Here is a 14,521-nt window from a genome sequence, read left to right as displayed (position 1 = left end):
GCCCGGAGAGGGAAACCGATTGTCGATCTCTTCAAGGAGTTAAAATTCAGCGCGGGGGGGGGGGGGTGGGGGGGGGGGGGGGGGTGGGGTGGGGGGGTGGGGGTGGGGGGGGGGGGTGGGTGGGTGGGGGAGAGGAGACTTTGGGGTTAAAAAATGGAGGCATGGGCAGCACAGTGGCCCAGCGGTTAGCACAGCTGCCTCACAGCACCGAGATCCCAGGTTCGATCTTGGCTCTGGATCACTGTCCATGTGCAGTTTGCACATTCTCCCCGTGTTTGCTTGGGTTTCACCCCCACAACCTAAAGATGTGCAGGGTAGGTGGATTGGCCACACTAAATTGCCCCTTACTTGGAAAAAATGAATTGGGTACTCTAAATCTATAAAGGAAACAACAAAATAAATAGAGGCAGCAAGGGTGGAGGGGAGTGGCAGGGAGGGAGGACAGTGGGGAGGGAGGGACAGTGGGAGGGTGGAGGGGAGCGGTAGGGAGGGGGGGGGCGGTGGGGAGGGTGGAGGGGAGCGGTAGGGAGGAGGGGCAGTGGGGAGGGTGGAGGGGAGCGGCAGGGAATGGGGGGAGGGTGGAGGGAAGTGGGAGGGAGGGAGGGAGGGACGGTGGGGAGGGGGAGGGTGGGACGGTGTGGAGTGGGAGGGAGGGAGGGAGGGACGGTGGGAGGGGGGGGACGGTGGGAGGGGGGGACGGTGGGGAGTGGGAGGGAGCGAGGGAGAGACGGTGGGGAGGGGGAGAGAGGGAGGGACGGTGGGGAGGGTGGAGGGGAGCGGCAGGGAGTGGGGGAGAGTGGAGGGAAGTGGGAGGGAGGGAGGGACGGTGGGGAGGGGGAGGGTGGGACGGTGGGGAGTGGGAGGGAGGGACGGTGGGGAGGGGGAGGGAGGGAGGGACGGTGGGGAGGGGAGCGGGAGGGAGGGAGGGACGGTGGGGAGGGAGAGGGGAGCGGCAGGGAGGGAGGGATGGTGTGGAGGGGAGCAGCAGGGAGGGTGGGACAGTGGGGTGGGTGGGACGGTGGGGCGTTAGTTATTTATTAGCTGATTTCCTGCTTGTTCTCTTTTTGGTTTTTGTTGTGTTTGATGTCTGTGTATGATTTCCTCAATAAAAACATTGATAAGAAAAAAAAATACTGGAACTAATAATAAACATACTTTTTTACAGAACCATAAATTATATATCTAATCATAGAATTTACAGTGCAGGAGGCCATTTGACCCATCGAGTCTGCACCGGGCCTTGAAAAGAGCGCCCCATTTAAGTCCACACCTCCATCCCATCCCTGTAACCCAGTAACCCCACCTAACATTTTTGGACACAAAGAGTAATTTATCATGGCCAATCCACCTAACCTGCACATCTTTCGACTGTGGGAGGAAATCGGAGCACCCGGAGGAAACACAGACAGACACAGGGAGAACGTGCAGACTCCGCACAGACAGTGACCCAATCCGGGAATTGAACCTGGGACCCTGGAGCTGTGAAGTAACAGTGCTAACCACTGTGCTACCGTGCCGCCCTTCTGTACCACATAACAACATTAGATATATCTCTGGCTGATATTAATTTACTGTTGCCTTAAATGTCAGCCATGTCCTGGGAAACCAGCCCTTTAATTGTGAATATCATAGAATTTTACAGTGCAGAAGGAGGCCATTCGGCCCATCGAGTCTGCACCGGCTCTTGTCGAAGAGCACCCTACCCAAGGTCAACACCTCCACACCCTATCCCCATAACCCAGTAACCCCACCCAACACAAAGGGCAATTTTGGACACTAAGGGCAATTTATCATGGCCAATCCACCTAACCTGCACATCTTTGGACTGTGGGAGGAACTGGAGCACCCGGAGGAAACCCACGCACACACGGGGAGGATATGCAGACTCCGCACAGACAGTGACCCAAGCCGATATCGAACCTGGGACCCTGGACCTGTGAAGCAATTGTGCTATCCACAATGCTACCGTGCTGCCCATATAAGGAAAGAGACCATATGGGATATATATATATAGACAAATTGAACACTTCAGCAGTCAAGGGCATTCAGCCTCTTCGGGTAAGCATTCTCCAAGGCGGCCTTCAGAATGCACGACAATGCAGAATCGGCGAGCATAAACTTATAGCCAAGTTCCTCACACATGAGTATGGCCTCAACCGGGACCTTGGATTCATGTCGCATTACATTCACTCCACATCTGGCCTGGGCTTGCAAAATCCTACCAACTGTCCTGGCTTGAGTCAATTCACACCTCTTTAACCTGTGATTATCCCTCTCTCCAGTTGCTCCGTTTGGATCTGTAAAGACTTAATTTCCTACAAAGACTCCGATTCAAAGTATCGTCTTGCATCTTTGACTTTGTCTATATATATATATAATATATATGTTTCTGGAACCTACCTCTTCATTCACCTGAGGAAGGAGCTGTGCTCCAAAAGCTAGTGATTCGAAACAAACCTGTTGGACTTTAACCTGGTGGTGTAAGATTTCTTAGTGTGCTCACCCCAGACCAATGCCGGCATCTGCAGATCAATATTTTTGAGAGAACAAGACCTGGGCCAACCTTTCCGGAGTCTGTATCCTCCCTAGATTCACTTCCATTCTCTTCACTTGCTGCAAGTCACCAAATGAAGACCAGAATGAGAAAATAAATGGAAAGGGGGGAAAGTGTTTTACTCTCAGATGTTGGAGACAGGAGGAAGTTTCAATCTGTGTGAAGCTAACTCATTCACCCAAAGCCCGCGCTCTGATTGCCTGGAGGACAAGAGTCCTTCCGGTTCGCCAGGATTTTCCATTGGTTATCCGCCGCCAGAAGACAATGGCATCACGTGGCCATGGATAAACGTTTGACCGCAAGAAGCGCGTACCCTTTGACCAATGGGAATCGCCGTATTCCGCACATGCGCAGCTTTTCCGCCCTTGGACCTGCGCAGTCCCGGGCCGCCCACCCGCGCGGCGGATAGAGAAGTTTCTCTAACGCGGTGGATACTGGGCACCACAATCGCCATTACCCACTCGGCGCCAAGTTCCCAAACTCCTGGGACTGGGATGAAAAGTGAGGGGGTGCAGTGACCCCCACCCTGACATAAAGTGCGTCTGGATGGTCAGCGGATTTGATTGTGACGTCCCTCTTAGCAAAACAGTTTGTTAACTTCAAAGATTTAGACACTTGTGCGACATATTGGGGAGGGCAATGGGTGAGAGTGAAACTGAACCCGAGGGTCAGCACCTTCAGCGGAAGGAGAATTGGGGAAAAGCAGGAGGAGGATGGTGAGATTTAACTTTTTTTCTTTCTTTGAATAATTTACGGGATGTGGACTTTGCTGGCCAGGCTTGCATTACCCATCCCTAATTGCCCTTTAGAATCATAGAATTTACAGTGCAGAAGAAGGCCATTCAGCCCATCGGGTCTGCACCAGCCCTCGGAAAGAGCACCATACATATGTCCCACGCCTCCCCGCTATCCCCTTTATCCCCATAACTCAACCTAACCTTTTTGGACACCAAAGGCAATTTAGAATGATCAATCCACCTAACCTGCACATCTTTGGACTGTGGGAGAAAACCGGAGCACCCAGAGGAAACCCACGCACACACGGGGAGGAGGTGCAGACTCCGCACAGACAGTGACCCAAGCCGGAATCGAACCTGGGACCTTGGAGCTGTGAAGCAATTGTGCTATCCACAATACTACTGTACTGCCCTTTTTTTTTGTCCATATGCCATGCTGATCCTCCCACCCTCACTCTCCCTTCCCCTCCCTCCCTCCCTCATTCCCTCCCTCCCTCCCTCATTCCCTCTCTCCCTCGTTCCCTCCCTCTCCCTCATTCCCTCCCTCTCCCTCATTCCCTCCCTCACCGATCTGTCCATACGCCATGCTGATCGCCATGACTCCTTCATGTGCGGGAAGTGTGTCCAGCTGCAGCTCGTGTTAGACCGCATGACGGCTCTGGAGTGAGATGGACTCACTTTGGATCATCCGCGATGATGAGGAGGTTGTGGATAGCACGTTCAGTGAGTTGGTCACACCGCAGATTAGGATTAGTGAGGGAGACAGGGAATGGGTGACCAAAAGGCAGAGAAAGAGCAGAAAGGCAGTACAGGTGTCCCCTGTGGTCATCTCCCTCCAAAACAGGTATACCGTTTTGGATACTGTTGGGGGCTCATCAGGGGGAGGCATCAGTAGCCAGGTTCATGGCACCGTGGCTGGATTTGCTGCACAGAAGGGCGGGAAAAAGACTGGCAGGGCTATAGTCACAGGGAATTCAATCGTAAGGGGAGTAGACAGGCATTTCTGTGGTCGAAAACGAGACTCCCGAATGGTATGTTGCCTCCCAGGTGCACGGTTCAGGGATGTCTCAGATCGGCTGCAGGACATACTGAAGGGGGAGGGTGAACAGCCAGTTGTCATGGTGCATATAGGCACCAACGATATAGGTAAAAAACGGGATGAGGTTCAACAATGAGAATTTAGGGAGTTAGGAGATAAGTTTAAAAAGTAGGACCTCAAAGGTAGTAATCTCAGGATTGCTACCAGTGCCACGAGACAGTCAGAGTAGAAATTCAAGAATAGTCAGAATGAATACGTGGCTTGAGAGATGGTGCAGGAGGGAGGGGGTTCAGATTTTTGGGACATTGGAACCGGTTCTGGGGGCGGTGGGACCATTACAAATCGGATGGTCTACACCTGGGCAGGAGTGGAACCAATGTCCTTGGGGGTGCTTTTGCTAACACTGTTGGGGAGGTTTTGAACTAATATGGCAGGGGGATGGGAACCAGATTAGGAAGTTAGAGGTCAGTAAAGAGGCAGCAACTAAAGCCAGTAAGGTACTAGATAATAAACTCAATGTGACTAAGGGGAAGAGTAGACAGGGAAGAGATGATGAATGCAAAGGGACAGGTGGTCTGAGGTGCATTTGTTTCAATGCGAGAAGTGTAGCAGGTAAGGCAGATGAACTTAGGGCTTGGATTAGTACCTGTGAATATGATGTTATTAGTATTACTGAGACTTGGTTGAGGGAAGGGCAAGACCGGCAACTAAATATTCCAGGGTATAGATGCTTCAGGAGGGATAGAGAGGGAGGTAAAAGGGGTGGAGGAGTTGGATTACTGGTCAGAGATGATATCACAGCTGTGATTAAGGAGGGCACGATGGAGGATTCGAGCACTGAGGCAATATGGGTAGAGCTAAGAAATAGGAAGGGTGCAGTAACATTGTTGCGACTTTACGACAGGCCTCCCTAAAGCGAGCGTGAAGTAGAGGTACAAATATGTAGACAGATTATAGAAAAATGAAGGAGCAATAGGGTGGTTGTGATGGGAGATTTTAACTTCCCCAACGTTGAATGGGACTCATGTAGTGTTGGAGGCGTAGATGGAGCAGAATTTGTAAGGAGCATCCAGGAGAGTTTTTTAGAGCAGTATGTAAATAGTCCAACTCGGGAAGGGGCCATACTGGACCTGGTATTGGGGAATGATCCTGGCCAGGTGGTTAAAGTTTCAGTCGGTGATTACTTTGGGAATAGCGATCACAATTCCGTAAGTTTTAGAATACTCATGGACAAATACAGGAGTGGTCCTAAAGGAAGAGTGCTAAATTGGGGAAAGGCCAAGTATAACAAAATTCGGCAGGAGCTAGGGAATGTGGATTGGGAGCAGCTGTTTAAGGGTAAATCCACATTTGAAATGTGAGAGTCTTTTAAGGAAAGGTTGATTAGAGTGCAGGACAGACATGTCCCTGTGAAAATGAGGGATAGAAATGGCAAGATTAGGGAACCATGGATGACGGATGTAATTGTGAGACTCGCTAAGATGAAAAAGGAAGCATACATAAGATCTAGGCGACTTAAAACTGATGAAGCTTTGGAAGAATATCGGGAAAGTAGGACAAATCTCAAATGCGCAATAAAGAGGGCTAAAAGGGGTCATGAAATATCTTTGGCTAACAGGGTTAAGGAAAATCCCAAAGTATATAAAGATCAAGAGGGTAACTAGAGAAAGGATTGGCCCACTCAAAAGACAAAAGAGGGAATTTATGCGTGGAGTCAGAGGAAATGGATGAGATTCTTAATGAGTACTTTGCATCGGTATTCACCAAGGAGAGGGACATGACGGATGTTGAGGCTAGGGATGGATGTTTAAATACTCTAGGTCAAGTCGGCACAAGGAAGGGGGAAATTTTGGGTATTCTAAAAGGCATTCAGGTGGACAAGTCCCCAGGTCCGGATGGGATCTATCCCAGGTTACTGAGGGAAGCAAGGGACGAAATAGCTGGGGCCTGAACAGATATCTTTGCAGCATCCTTGAGAACGGGTGAGGTCCCGGAGGACTGGAGAATTGCTAATGTTGTCCCTTTGTTTAAGAAGGGAAGCAGGGATAATCCAGGGAATTATAGACCTGTGAGCTTGATGTCAGTGGTAGGCAAACTGTTGGAAAAGATACTGAGGGATAGGATCTATTCACATTTGGAAGAAAGTAGACTTATCAGTGATAGGCAGTATGGTTTTGTGCAGGGAAGGTCATGTCTTACAAACCTAATAGAATTCTTTGAGGAAGTGACAAAGTTAATTGATGAGAGAAGGGCTGTATATGTCATATACATGGACTTCAGTAAGGCGTTTGATAAAGTTTCCCATGGCAGGTTGATGGAAAAAGTGAAGTCGTATGGGGTTCAAGGTATACTAGCTAGATGGATAAAGAACTGGCTGGGCAACAGGAGACAGAGAGTTGTGGTGGAAGGGAGTGTCTCAAAATGGAGAAAGGTGACTAATGGTGTTCCATAGGGATCTGTGCTTGGACCACTGTTGTTTGTGATATACATAAATGATCTGGACGAAGGTATAGGAGGTCTGATTAGCAAGTGTGCAGATGATACTAAGATTGGTGGAGTTGCAGATAGCGAGGACTGTCAGAGAATACAGCAAAATATAGATAGATTGGAGAGTTGGGCAGAAAAATGGCAGATGGGAGTTCAATCCAGGCAAATGCGAGGTGATGCATTTTGGAAGATCTAATTCAAGAGTGGACTATACGGTCAATGGAAGAGCCCTGGGGAAAATTGATGTACAGAGAGATCTGGGAGTTCAGGTCCATTGTACCCTGAAGGTGGCAACGCAGGTCGATAGAGTGGTCAAGAGGGCATACAGCATGCTTGCCTTCATCGGACGGGGTATTGAGTACAAGAGTCGGCAGGTCACTTTACAGTTGTACAGGACTTTGGTTGGGCCACATTTGGAATACTGCGTGCAGTTCTGGTCGCCACATTACCAGAAGGATGTGGATGCATTATAGAGGGTGCAGAGAAGGTTCACCAGGATGTTGCCTGGTATGGAGGGTGCTAGCTATGAAGAAAGGTTGAGTAGATTATGTTTGTTTTCGTTGGATAGACGAAGGTTGAGAGGGGAACTGATTGAGGTCTACAAAATTGAGAGGTATGGACAGGGTGGATAGCACCAAGCTTTTTCCAAGAGTGGAGGTGTCAATCACAAGGGGTCACGATTTCAAGGTGAGAGGGGGAAAGTTTAAAGGAGATGTGCGTGGAAAGTTTTTTATGCAGAGGGTGGTGGGTGCCTGGAACGCTTTGCCAGCGGAGGTGGTAGAGGCGGGCATGATAGCATAATTTAAGATGCATCTAGACAGATATATGAACGGGCGGGGAACAGAGGGAAGTAAATCCTTGGAAAATAGAAGACAGGTTTAGTTAAAGGATCTGGATCGGCGCAGGCTGGGAGGGCCGAAGGGCCTGTTCCTGTGCTGTAATTTTCTTTGTTCTTTATGCTTGAACCAAGTGAATCCCTTCCCGCAGTCAGACAGGTGAACGGTCTCTCCCCGGTGTGAACTCATTGGAGTGTCAGCAGGCTGGAGAATTGAGTGAATCCGATCCCACAAATGGAGCAGGTGAATGACCTCTCCCTGGTATGAACTCGCTGAGTCAGAAGCCGATATGAAGCACAGAATCCTTTCCCGCAGTAGAGCAGGTGAACACCACATCCTGGTGAACACTTTCTCCCCAGTGTGAACGCGCTGGTCTATCATCTGGCTGAATGACTTTGTGAATCAGGATCAGGATCGTGACACGGGATCAGGGGTGAGCTGGCAAGGTGGATACAGAACTGGCTAGGTCATAGAAGGCAGAGAGTAGCAATGGAAGGATGCTTTTCTAATTGGAGGGCTGTGACCAGTGCTGTTCCGCAGGGATCAGTGCTGGGACCTTTGCTGTTTGTAGTATATATAAATGATTTGGAGGAAAATGTAAGTTTGCAGACGACACAAAGGTTGGTGGAATTGCGGATAGCAATGAGGACTGTCGGAGGATACAGCAGGATTTAGATTGTTTGGAGACTTGGGCGGAGAGATGGCAGATGGAGTTTAATCCAGACCAATGTGAGGTAATGCATTTTGAAAGGTCTAATGCAGGTAGGGAATATACAGTGAATGGTAGAACCCTCAAGAGTATTGAAAGTCTAAGAAATTTAGGAGTACAGGTCCACAGGTCATTGAAAGGGGCAACACAGGTGGAGAAGGTAGTCAAGAAGGCATACGGCATGCTTGCCTTCATTGGCCGGGGCATTGAGTATAAGAATTGGCAAGTCATGTTGCAGCTGTATAGAACCTTAGTTAGGCCACACTTGGAGTATAGTGTTCAATTCTGGTCGCCACACTACCAGAAGGATGTGGAGGCTTTAGAGAGGGTGCAGAAGAGATTTACCAGAATGTTGCCTGGTATGGAGGACATTAGCTATGAGGAGCGGTTGAATAAACTCGGTTTGTTCTCACTGGAACGAAGGAGGTTGAGGGGAGACCTGATAGAGGTCTACAAAATTATGAGGGGCATAGACAGAGTGGATAGTCAGAGGCTTTTCCCCAGGGTAGAGGGGTCAATTACTAGGGGGCATAGGTTTAAGGTGAGAGGGGCAAGGTTTAGAGTAGATGTACGAGGCAAGTTTTTTACGCAGAGGGTAGTGGGTGCCTGGAACTCGCTACCGGAGGAGGTGATGGAAGCAGGGACGATAGTGACATTTAAGGGGCATCTTGACAAATACATGAATAGGATGGGAATAGAGGGATACGGACCCAGGAAGTGTAGAAGATTGTAGTTTAGTCAGGCAGCATGGTCGGCACGGGCTTGGAGGGCCGAAGGGCCTGTTCCTGTGCTGTACATTTCTTTGTTCTTCTTTGTTCTATGGTGATTTCGAGGAGAAATGGGACAGCCTGAATTGTTCTGCAGAAAGTCAGCATGGACTCAAGTGGCTGAATGGATTCCTTCTGTGCTGAAATAAAATTGAGAACTTATTCACAGAACTATATCAGAAGACAAGAAATAATAATAAATGGCTTAACCCCTTTAATGTGAACATTATGAAAGAGACCATTCTTTTAGCCAGACAAATAAATGTGTCAAGCTGAGGGAACAAAGGATGTCAATGTCTTTAAGAGAGAGAGAGAGAGAGAGACCTGGGTCAACCTTTTCAGAGTCTGCACCCTCCTTGGATTCACTTCCATTCCCTTCAGTTGCTGCAAGTCACCAATGTCCCCCCAGAATGAGAAAGGAAATGGAAAGGGGGAAACACTGAGCTCCCAGATGAGGAGGAAGTTTTAGTCTGAAACTCATTGTCCAACCTCCGAATTGTGACGTCACAATGGAGCCCTGCCTAAATCAACCAATACCAAATCATTCTGCTCCACGGTGACGTCTGCGGGTTCCAGTGCGCAGTCCCGTCCCCCTTGTTCCCCCTCCCCCGACACCTCCTCCAGACACGGATTCCAGGCAACCGGCTGAAGCCGCTCGGTGACCTCAACCCAGGTCCGGGACTGCGCATGTTCAAGGGACGGGGTAGGTGCGCATGTGCCGGGGACCCGCCCCCTTGACCCTCATGCAGGGGTATTGACCAATGGCAAACTGGGAGGACCGGAAGGCCTCGTCTCCGCCAGTCAATTAGAGTTCCCTCATTGTCTGCCTGCAGACTTTGGAAATTGAGCTTGTTAACCTGCTCATTCCTGCCCAGCAAAGCTGCTGCTCCTCACTCTGAATGAGCTTGAGCTTCACACCTCCTGTCTCCAACATCTGTGAGTAAAACACTTTCTTTTCTCCCCTTTCCATTTCTTTTTTCATGCTGGGCTAAAATTGGTCACTTGCAGCAACTGAAGGGAAAGGAAGTGAATCCAGGGAGGGTGCAGACTCTGCAAAGCTTGGCCCAGGTCTCTCTCTCTCAAAGACATTGACATCCTTTGCTCCCTCAGCTTGACACATTTATTTATTTAGGTAAAAGAATGGTCTCTTTCTCAATGCTCACAGCTCTGATATTCCACCCCTCCGAATCCGCTCCCTGAAGACGACGTATGGCGTAGTTTTTGGAGACTCGGTATTGGGAAATGAGAGAGGAAAAAATGTTCCGTAGAAACGAGAGTTGTCGATTCTGAATTTCTATCCTGCACTTATGTAAACTCATTTTGTAAACTCCTTTTATAGGATATTAGAAGAGGAGGAATTACAGACAGAAATCTCAAACGTAACCTTTTGATGTGACGGAGTCACTCTATTCCTTGGGACCTGAATATCATCGGCCTTTGAATTTAGAAGGAGAAATGTTTGACAATCTGTCGGCTTCAAAATATTTTAACCATCAGTGCGACTGGAAAAGCACCGAGACACACACACCCGAGTGAGAGTGTTCCAGAGCACTGACTGTGGAAAGAGCTTTAGCCAGTTACATAGCCTGAAAAAAAGTCACACCATTCACAGCGGGGTGGGACCATACACGTGTTCTGGGTGTGAAAAAGACTGACTGTCTGACCTGGAGAGACACAAAGAGACACATGGAGAAACCGTGGAAATGTGGGGACTGTGGGAAAGGATTCAGATGCCCATCTGAGTTGGAAGTTCATCGACGCATTCACACGGGGGAGAGGCCATTCACTTGCTGTGTGTGTGGAAAGGGATTTGCTGTGTTATCCAACCTGCGGACACACCAGCGAATTCACACCGGCGAGAGGCCATTCACCTGCTCTCAATGTGGGAAGGGATTCAGTGATTCATCCAGCCTGCGGAAACATCAGCGAATTCACACTGGGGAGCGACCGTTCACCTGCTCTCAGTGTGGGAAGGGATTCACTGAGTTATCCAGCCTGAAGAAACATCAGCGAGTTCACACTGGGGAGAGGCCGTTCGCCTGTTCTCAGTGTAGGAAGGGATTCACTGAGTTATCCAGCCTGCGGAAACATCAACGAGTTCACACTGGGGAGAGGCCGTTCACCTGCTCTCAATGTGGGAAGGGATTCCGTGTTTCATCCGAACTAGTGAAACACCACCGAGTTCACACTGGAGAGAGGCCATTCACCTGCTCTGCATGTAGGAAGGGATTTACTGAGCTATCCATACTGAAGAAACACCAGCGAGTTCACACTGGGGAGAGGCCATACACCTGCTCTCAGTGTGGGAAGAGATTCACTCGGTTAGACAACCTGCAGTCACATGAGCGCGTTCACACTGGGGAGAGGCCATGCACCTGCCCTCAGTGTAGGAAGGCATTCCGTGTTTCAACTGACCTACCGTCACATCAGCAAGTTCACACTGGGGAGAAGCCGTTCACCTGCTCTGACTGTGGGAAAGGATTCAGTCAATTATCGCACCTGCACTCACATCAGTGAGTTAAGATTAGGGAGAGGCCATTTACCTGCTCTCAGTGTGGGAACGGATTTATTCACTCATCCAGCCTGCGGACACACCAACGACTTCACACTCGATAGAGGCCACTCGTGCTCTCAGCCTGGGAAGGAAATCTGTAATTCATCGCACCTGCTGAGATACCAACAAGTTCACAATTGATTACAGGGGTTGGATTCTGTTATTGTTTCTGCTCTCAATTACATCCAGGACTGCATTTTATTCATTCTGACAGTTGGTCAATGGGGATGGTCAGACAGTTTCTTTCTACTGGACTGGCCGGTCTCACGACGTTGTCTCCAGTGGGCTGATGCTCTTTGAGATTTGTTGCAATTGCCTGGTTCTAAATTTTGCATGGAATTGTGGAGAAGATTTTAGTTTAGAGGGGCAGCATGGTCGGCACAGACTTGGAGGGCCGAAGGGCCTTTTCCTGTGCTGTACTTTTCTTTGTTCTATCACAGACTGAAAGCGTGTTTGTAAGTTTGACGATATTTAGTTCCCATTTCTGTTTGGAACCCCCAAAGCACGCCACCTTGCTGTGGAGATGGGCTGTGGTGGTTATATATTTTTCTGTTTAATTTATTTGGGTGTTCCTCACAGAAGAAAACTATGAGGGTATGAGGGGCAAGTTGTTTGATGTGGATTGGGAAACTGATGGGAAACAGGGAATAGCTAATAGTAAAGGAAATACTATTTACCAGGTGGTCAGTTAGCTCAGTTAGCTGGTTCATGATGAGGAGCGACGCCAACAGCATGGGTTCAATTCCCGTACAGAGAGGTTATCCATGAAGGCCCTGCCTTCTCAACATTTCCCCTCACCTGAAGTGTGGTGACCCTCAAGTTAAGTCATCACCAGTAAGCTCTCTCTCGCTCAAAGGGATGCGGAAATGAACAGAAAGGCATGATGGGTAGTTAGGCTAAGTTAGGAGTAAAATCTTAATGCACAGCCTGCAAGTGGGATTCAAGGCAGGAAGAGGGGGATGGGTAGCTATTAGGACCGGTTCTTTGTGCAAAGGATGCTGCAAAGGATGCTGGGTGAAAGGGGCCCCAGGGCTGAGGAATGTATTGTGGGCCAATCGGGATCAGTAATTGTGAAGATCTGGTTATATGGCCAGGTCAAGGAATGTGTGAGAAAGACCTATGAGAATCTTGCATTTGTTACCATTAACTTATTTGGTCGTGGGTATGTGAAACTTGAGGCTGAAACCAGATGCTGTGCTCCCTTTTGTTCACTTGCTCTGGGGATCTCAGGAACAGTGTTGGTCCTGCTGTTATCAGAGTGAGTCGAGCTTGCAAGCTATTTGAAATAAAATAAATCAATACCTACGATCCCGACTCAGCGTTTGACTGAGACCAGACTGAGGGCAGAAAGAACTCAATATCTTTTAAAAAAAATATATATTTATTAAAGTTTTTTAACACAATTTTTCTCCCTTACAAACAATACCCCCCCCCCCCCCGGGAACACGCAAAAAAACGAGAAATCGCGCAGAGCAAGATATATACATAGCAAAATTATATATTTACACAGCTTTGTACACTGGCCCTCACCCATACGTGCCAGTTTCCCCAACCCTTCAAGTTATCTCTTGCTCATCCACTCTCCCAGGCAGTCCCCCCTCTTCCCCCCCCCCCCCCCCCCCAAGGTTGCTGCTGCTGACCAACCTTCCTCTAACGCTCCGCGAGATAGTCTAGGAACGGTTGCCACCGCCTGTAAAACCCCTGCGCAGACCCTCTCAAGGCGAACTTAATCCTCTCCAACTTTATGAACCCAGCCATATCATTAATCCAGGCCTCCAGGCTGGGGGCTTCGCCTCCTTCCACATTAGCAAGATCCTTCGCTGGGTTACTAGGGACGCAAAGGCCAGAATGCCAGCCTCTTTCGCCTCCTGCACTCCCGGTTCGTCCACTACTCCGAATATTGCTAGCCCCCAGCTTGGCTTGACCCGGACTTTCACCACCTGAGATATTGCTCCTGCCACTCCTCTCCAGAACCCCTCCAGTGCCGGGCATGACCAAAACATATGGACATGGTTCGCCGGGCTCCCTGAGCACCTTCCACATCTGTCCTCTACCCCAAAGAACCTACTCAACCTCGCCCCCGTCAAGTGCGCTCTGTGGACCACCTTAAATTGTATCAGCTGAGCCTGGCACACGAGGAAGAGGAATTAACCCTACCTAGGGCATCAGCCCACAGACCTTCCTCGATCTCCCCCCCCCCCCCCCCCCCCCCAGCTCCTCCTCCCATTTACCCTTCAACTCTTCTACCAGCGCTTCCCCCTCTTCTTTCAACTGCTGGTGTATTTCCAACACCTTGCCCTCCCCGACCCATACACCGGAGATCACCCTATCTTGAACTTCTTGTGCCGGGAGCAACGGGAATTCCCTCACCTGTTGCCTCACAAAAGCCTCACCTGCATATATCTAAAGGCATTTCCCGGGGGTAACTCAAACTTCTCCTCTAGTGCCCCTAGGCTCGCAAACGTCCCGTCGATGAACAGGTCCCCATTCTTCCAATCCCCGTCCGATGCCAGCTCTGGAACCCCCCGTCCATCTTCCCCGGGACAAACCGGTGGTTACCCATGCTCGGGGACCACACCGATGCTCCCATTGCACCCCGGTGCCGTCTCCACTGGCCCCAGATCCTTAGCGTTGCCGCCACCACCGGGCTCGTGGTATACTTTGTCGGCGAGAGCGGCAGCGGTGCCGTCACCAACGCCCCCAGGCTCGTTCCTTTACAGGACGTCATCTCCATCCTCTTCCATGCCGCCCCCTCTCCTCCATAACCCACTCGCGGATCATTGCCACATTTGCTGCCCAGTAGTAGCTCCCCAGATTTGGCAGCGCCAACCCTCCTCG

General features: G+C 49.7%; 1 protein-coding gene across 1 annotated transcript; it reads left to right on the top strand.

Moving 5' to 3' along the window:
- Positions 1-2,784: 2,784 nt before the first annotated feature.
- LOC140422140 (uncharacterized) lies at positions 2,785-13,031 on the top strand. Its single transcript, XM_072507141.1, has 2 exons — positions 2,785-3,270; positions 10,469-13,031. Exon 2 carries the CDS (start codon positions 10,816-10,818, stop codon positions 11,644-11,646), a length of 831 nt encoding a protein of 276 aa, XP_072363242.1. The 5' UTR covers positions 2,785-3,270; positions 10,469-10,815; the 3' UTR covers positions 11,647-13,031.
- The last annotated feature ends 1,490 nt before the right edge of the window (positions 13,032-14,521 follow it).

This window comes from Scyliorhinus torazame, chromosome 5 (genome assembly GCF_047496885.1).
Source record: "Scyliorhinus torazame isolate Kashiwa2021f chromosome 5, sScyTor2.1, whole genome shotgun sequence".
NCBI classification, from domain to species: domain Eukaryota; kingdom Metazoa; phylum Chordata; class Chondrichthyes; order Carcharhiniformes; family Scyliorhinidae; genus Scyliorhinus; species Scyliorhinus torazame.
The sequence above is the reverse complement of the archived record's forward strand: the minus strand, read 5'-3'. Positions and strand labels throughout refer to the sequence as shown.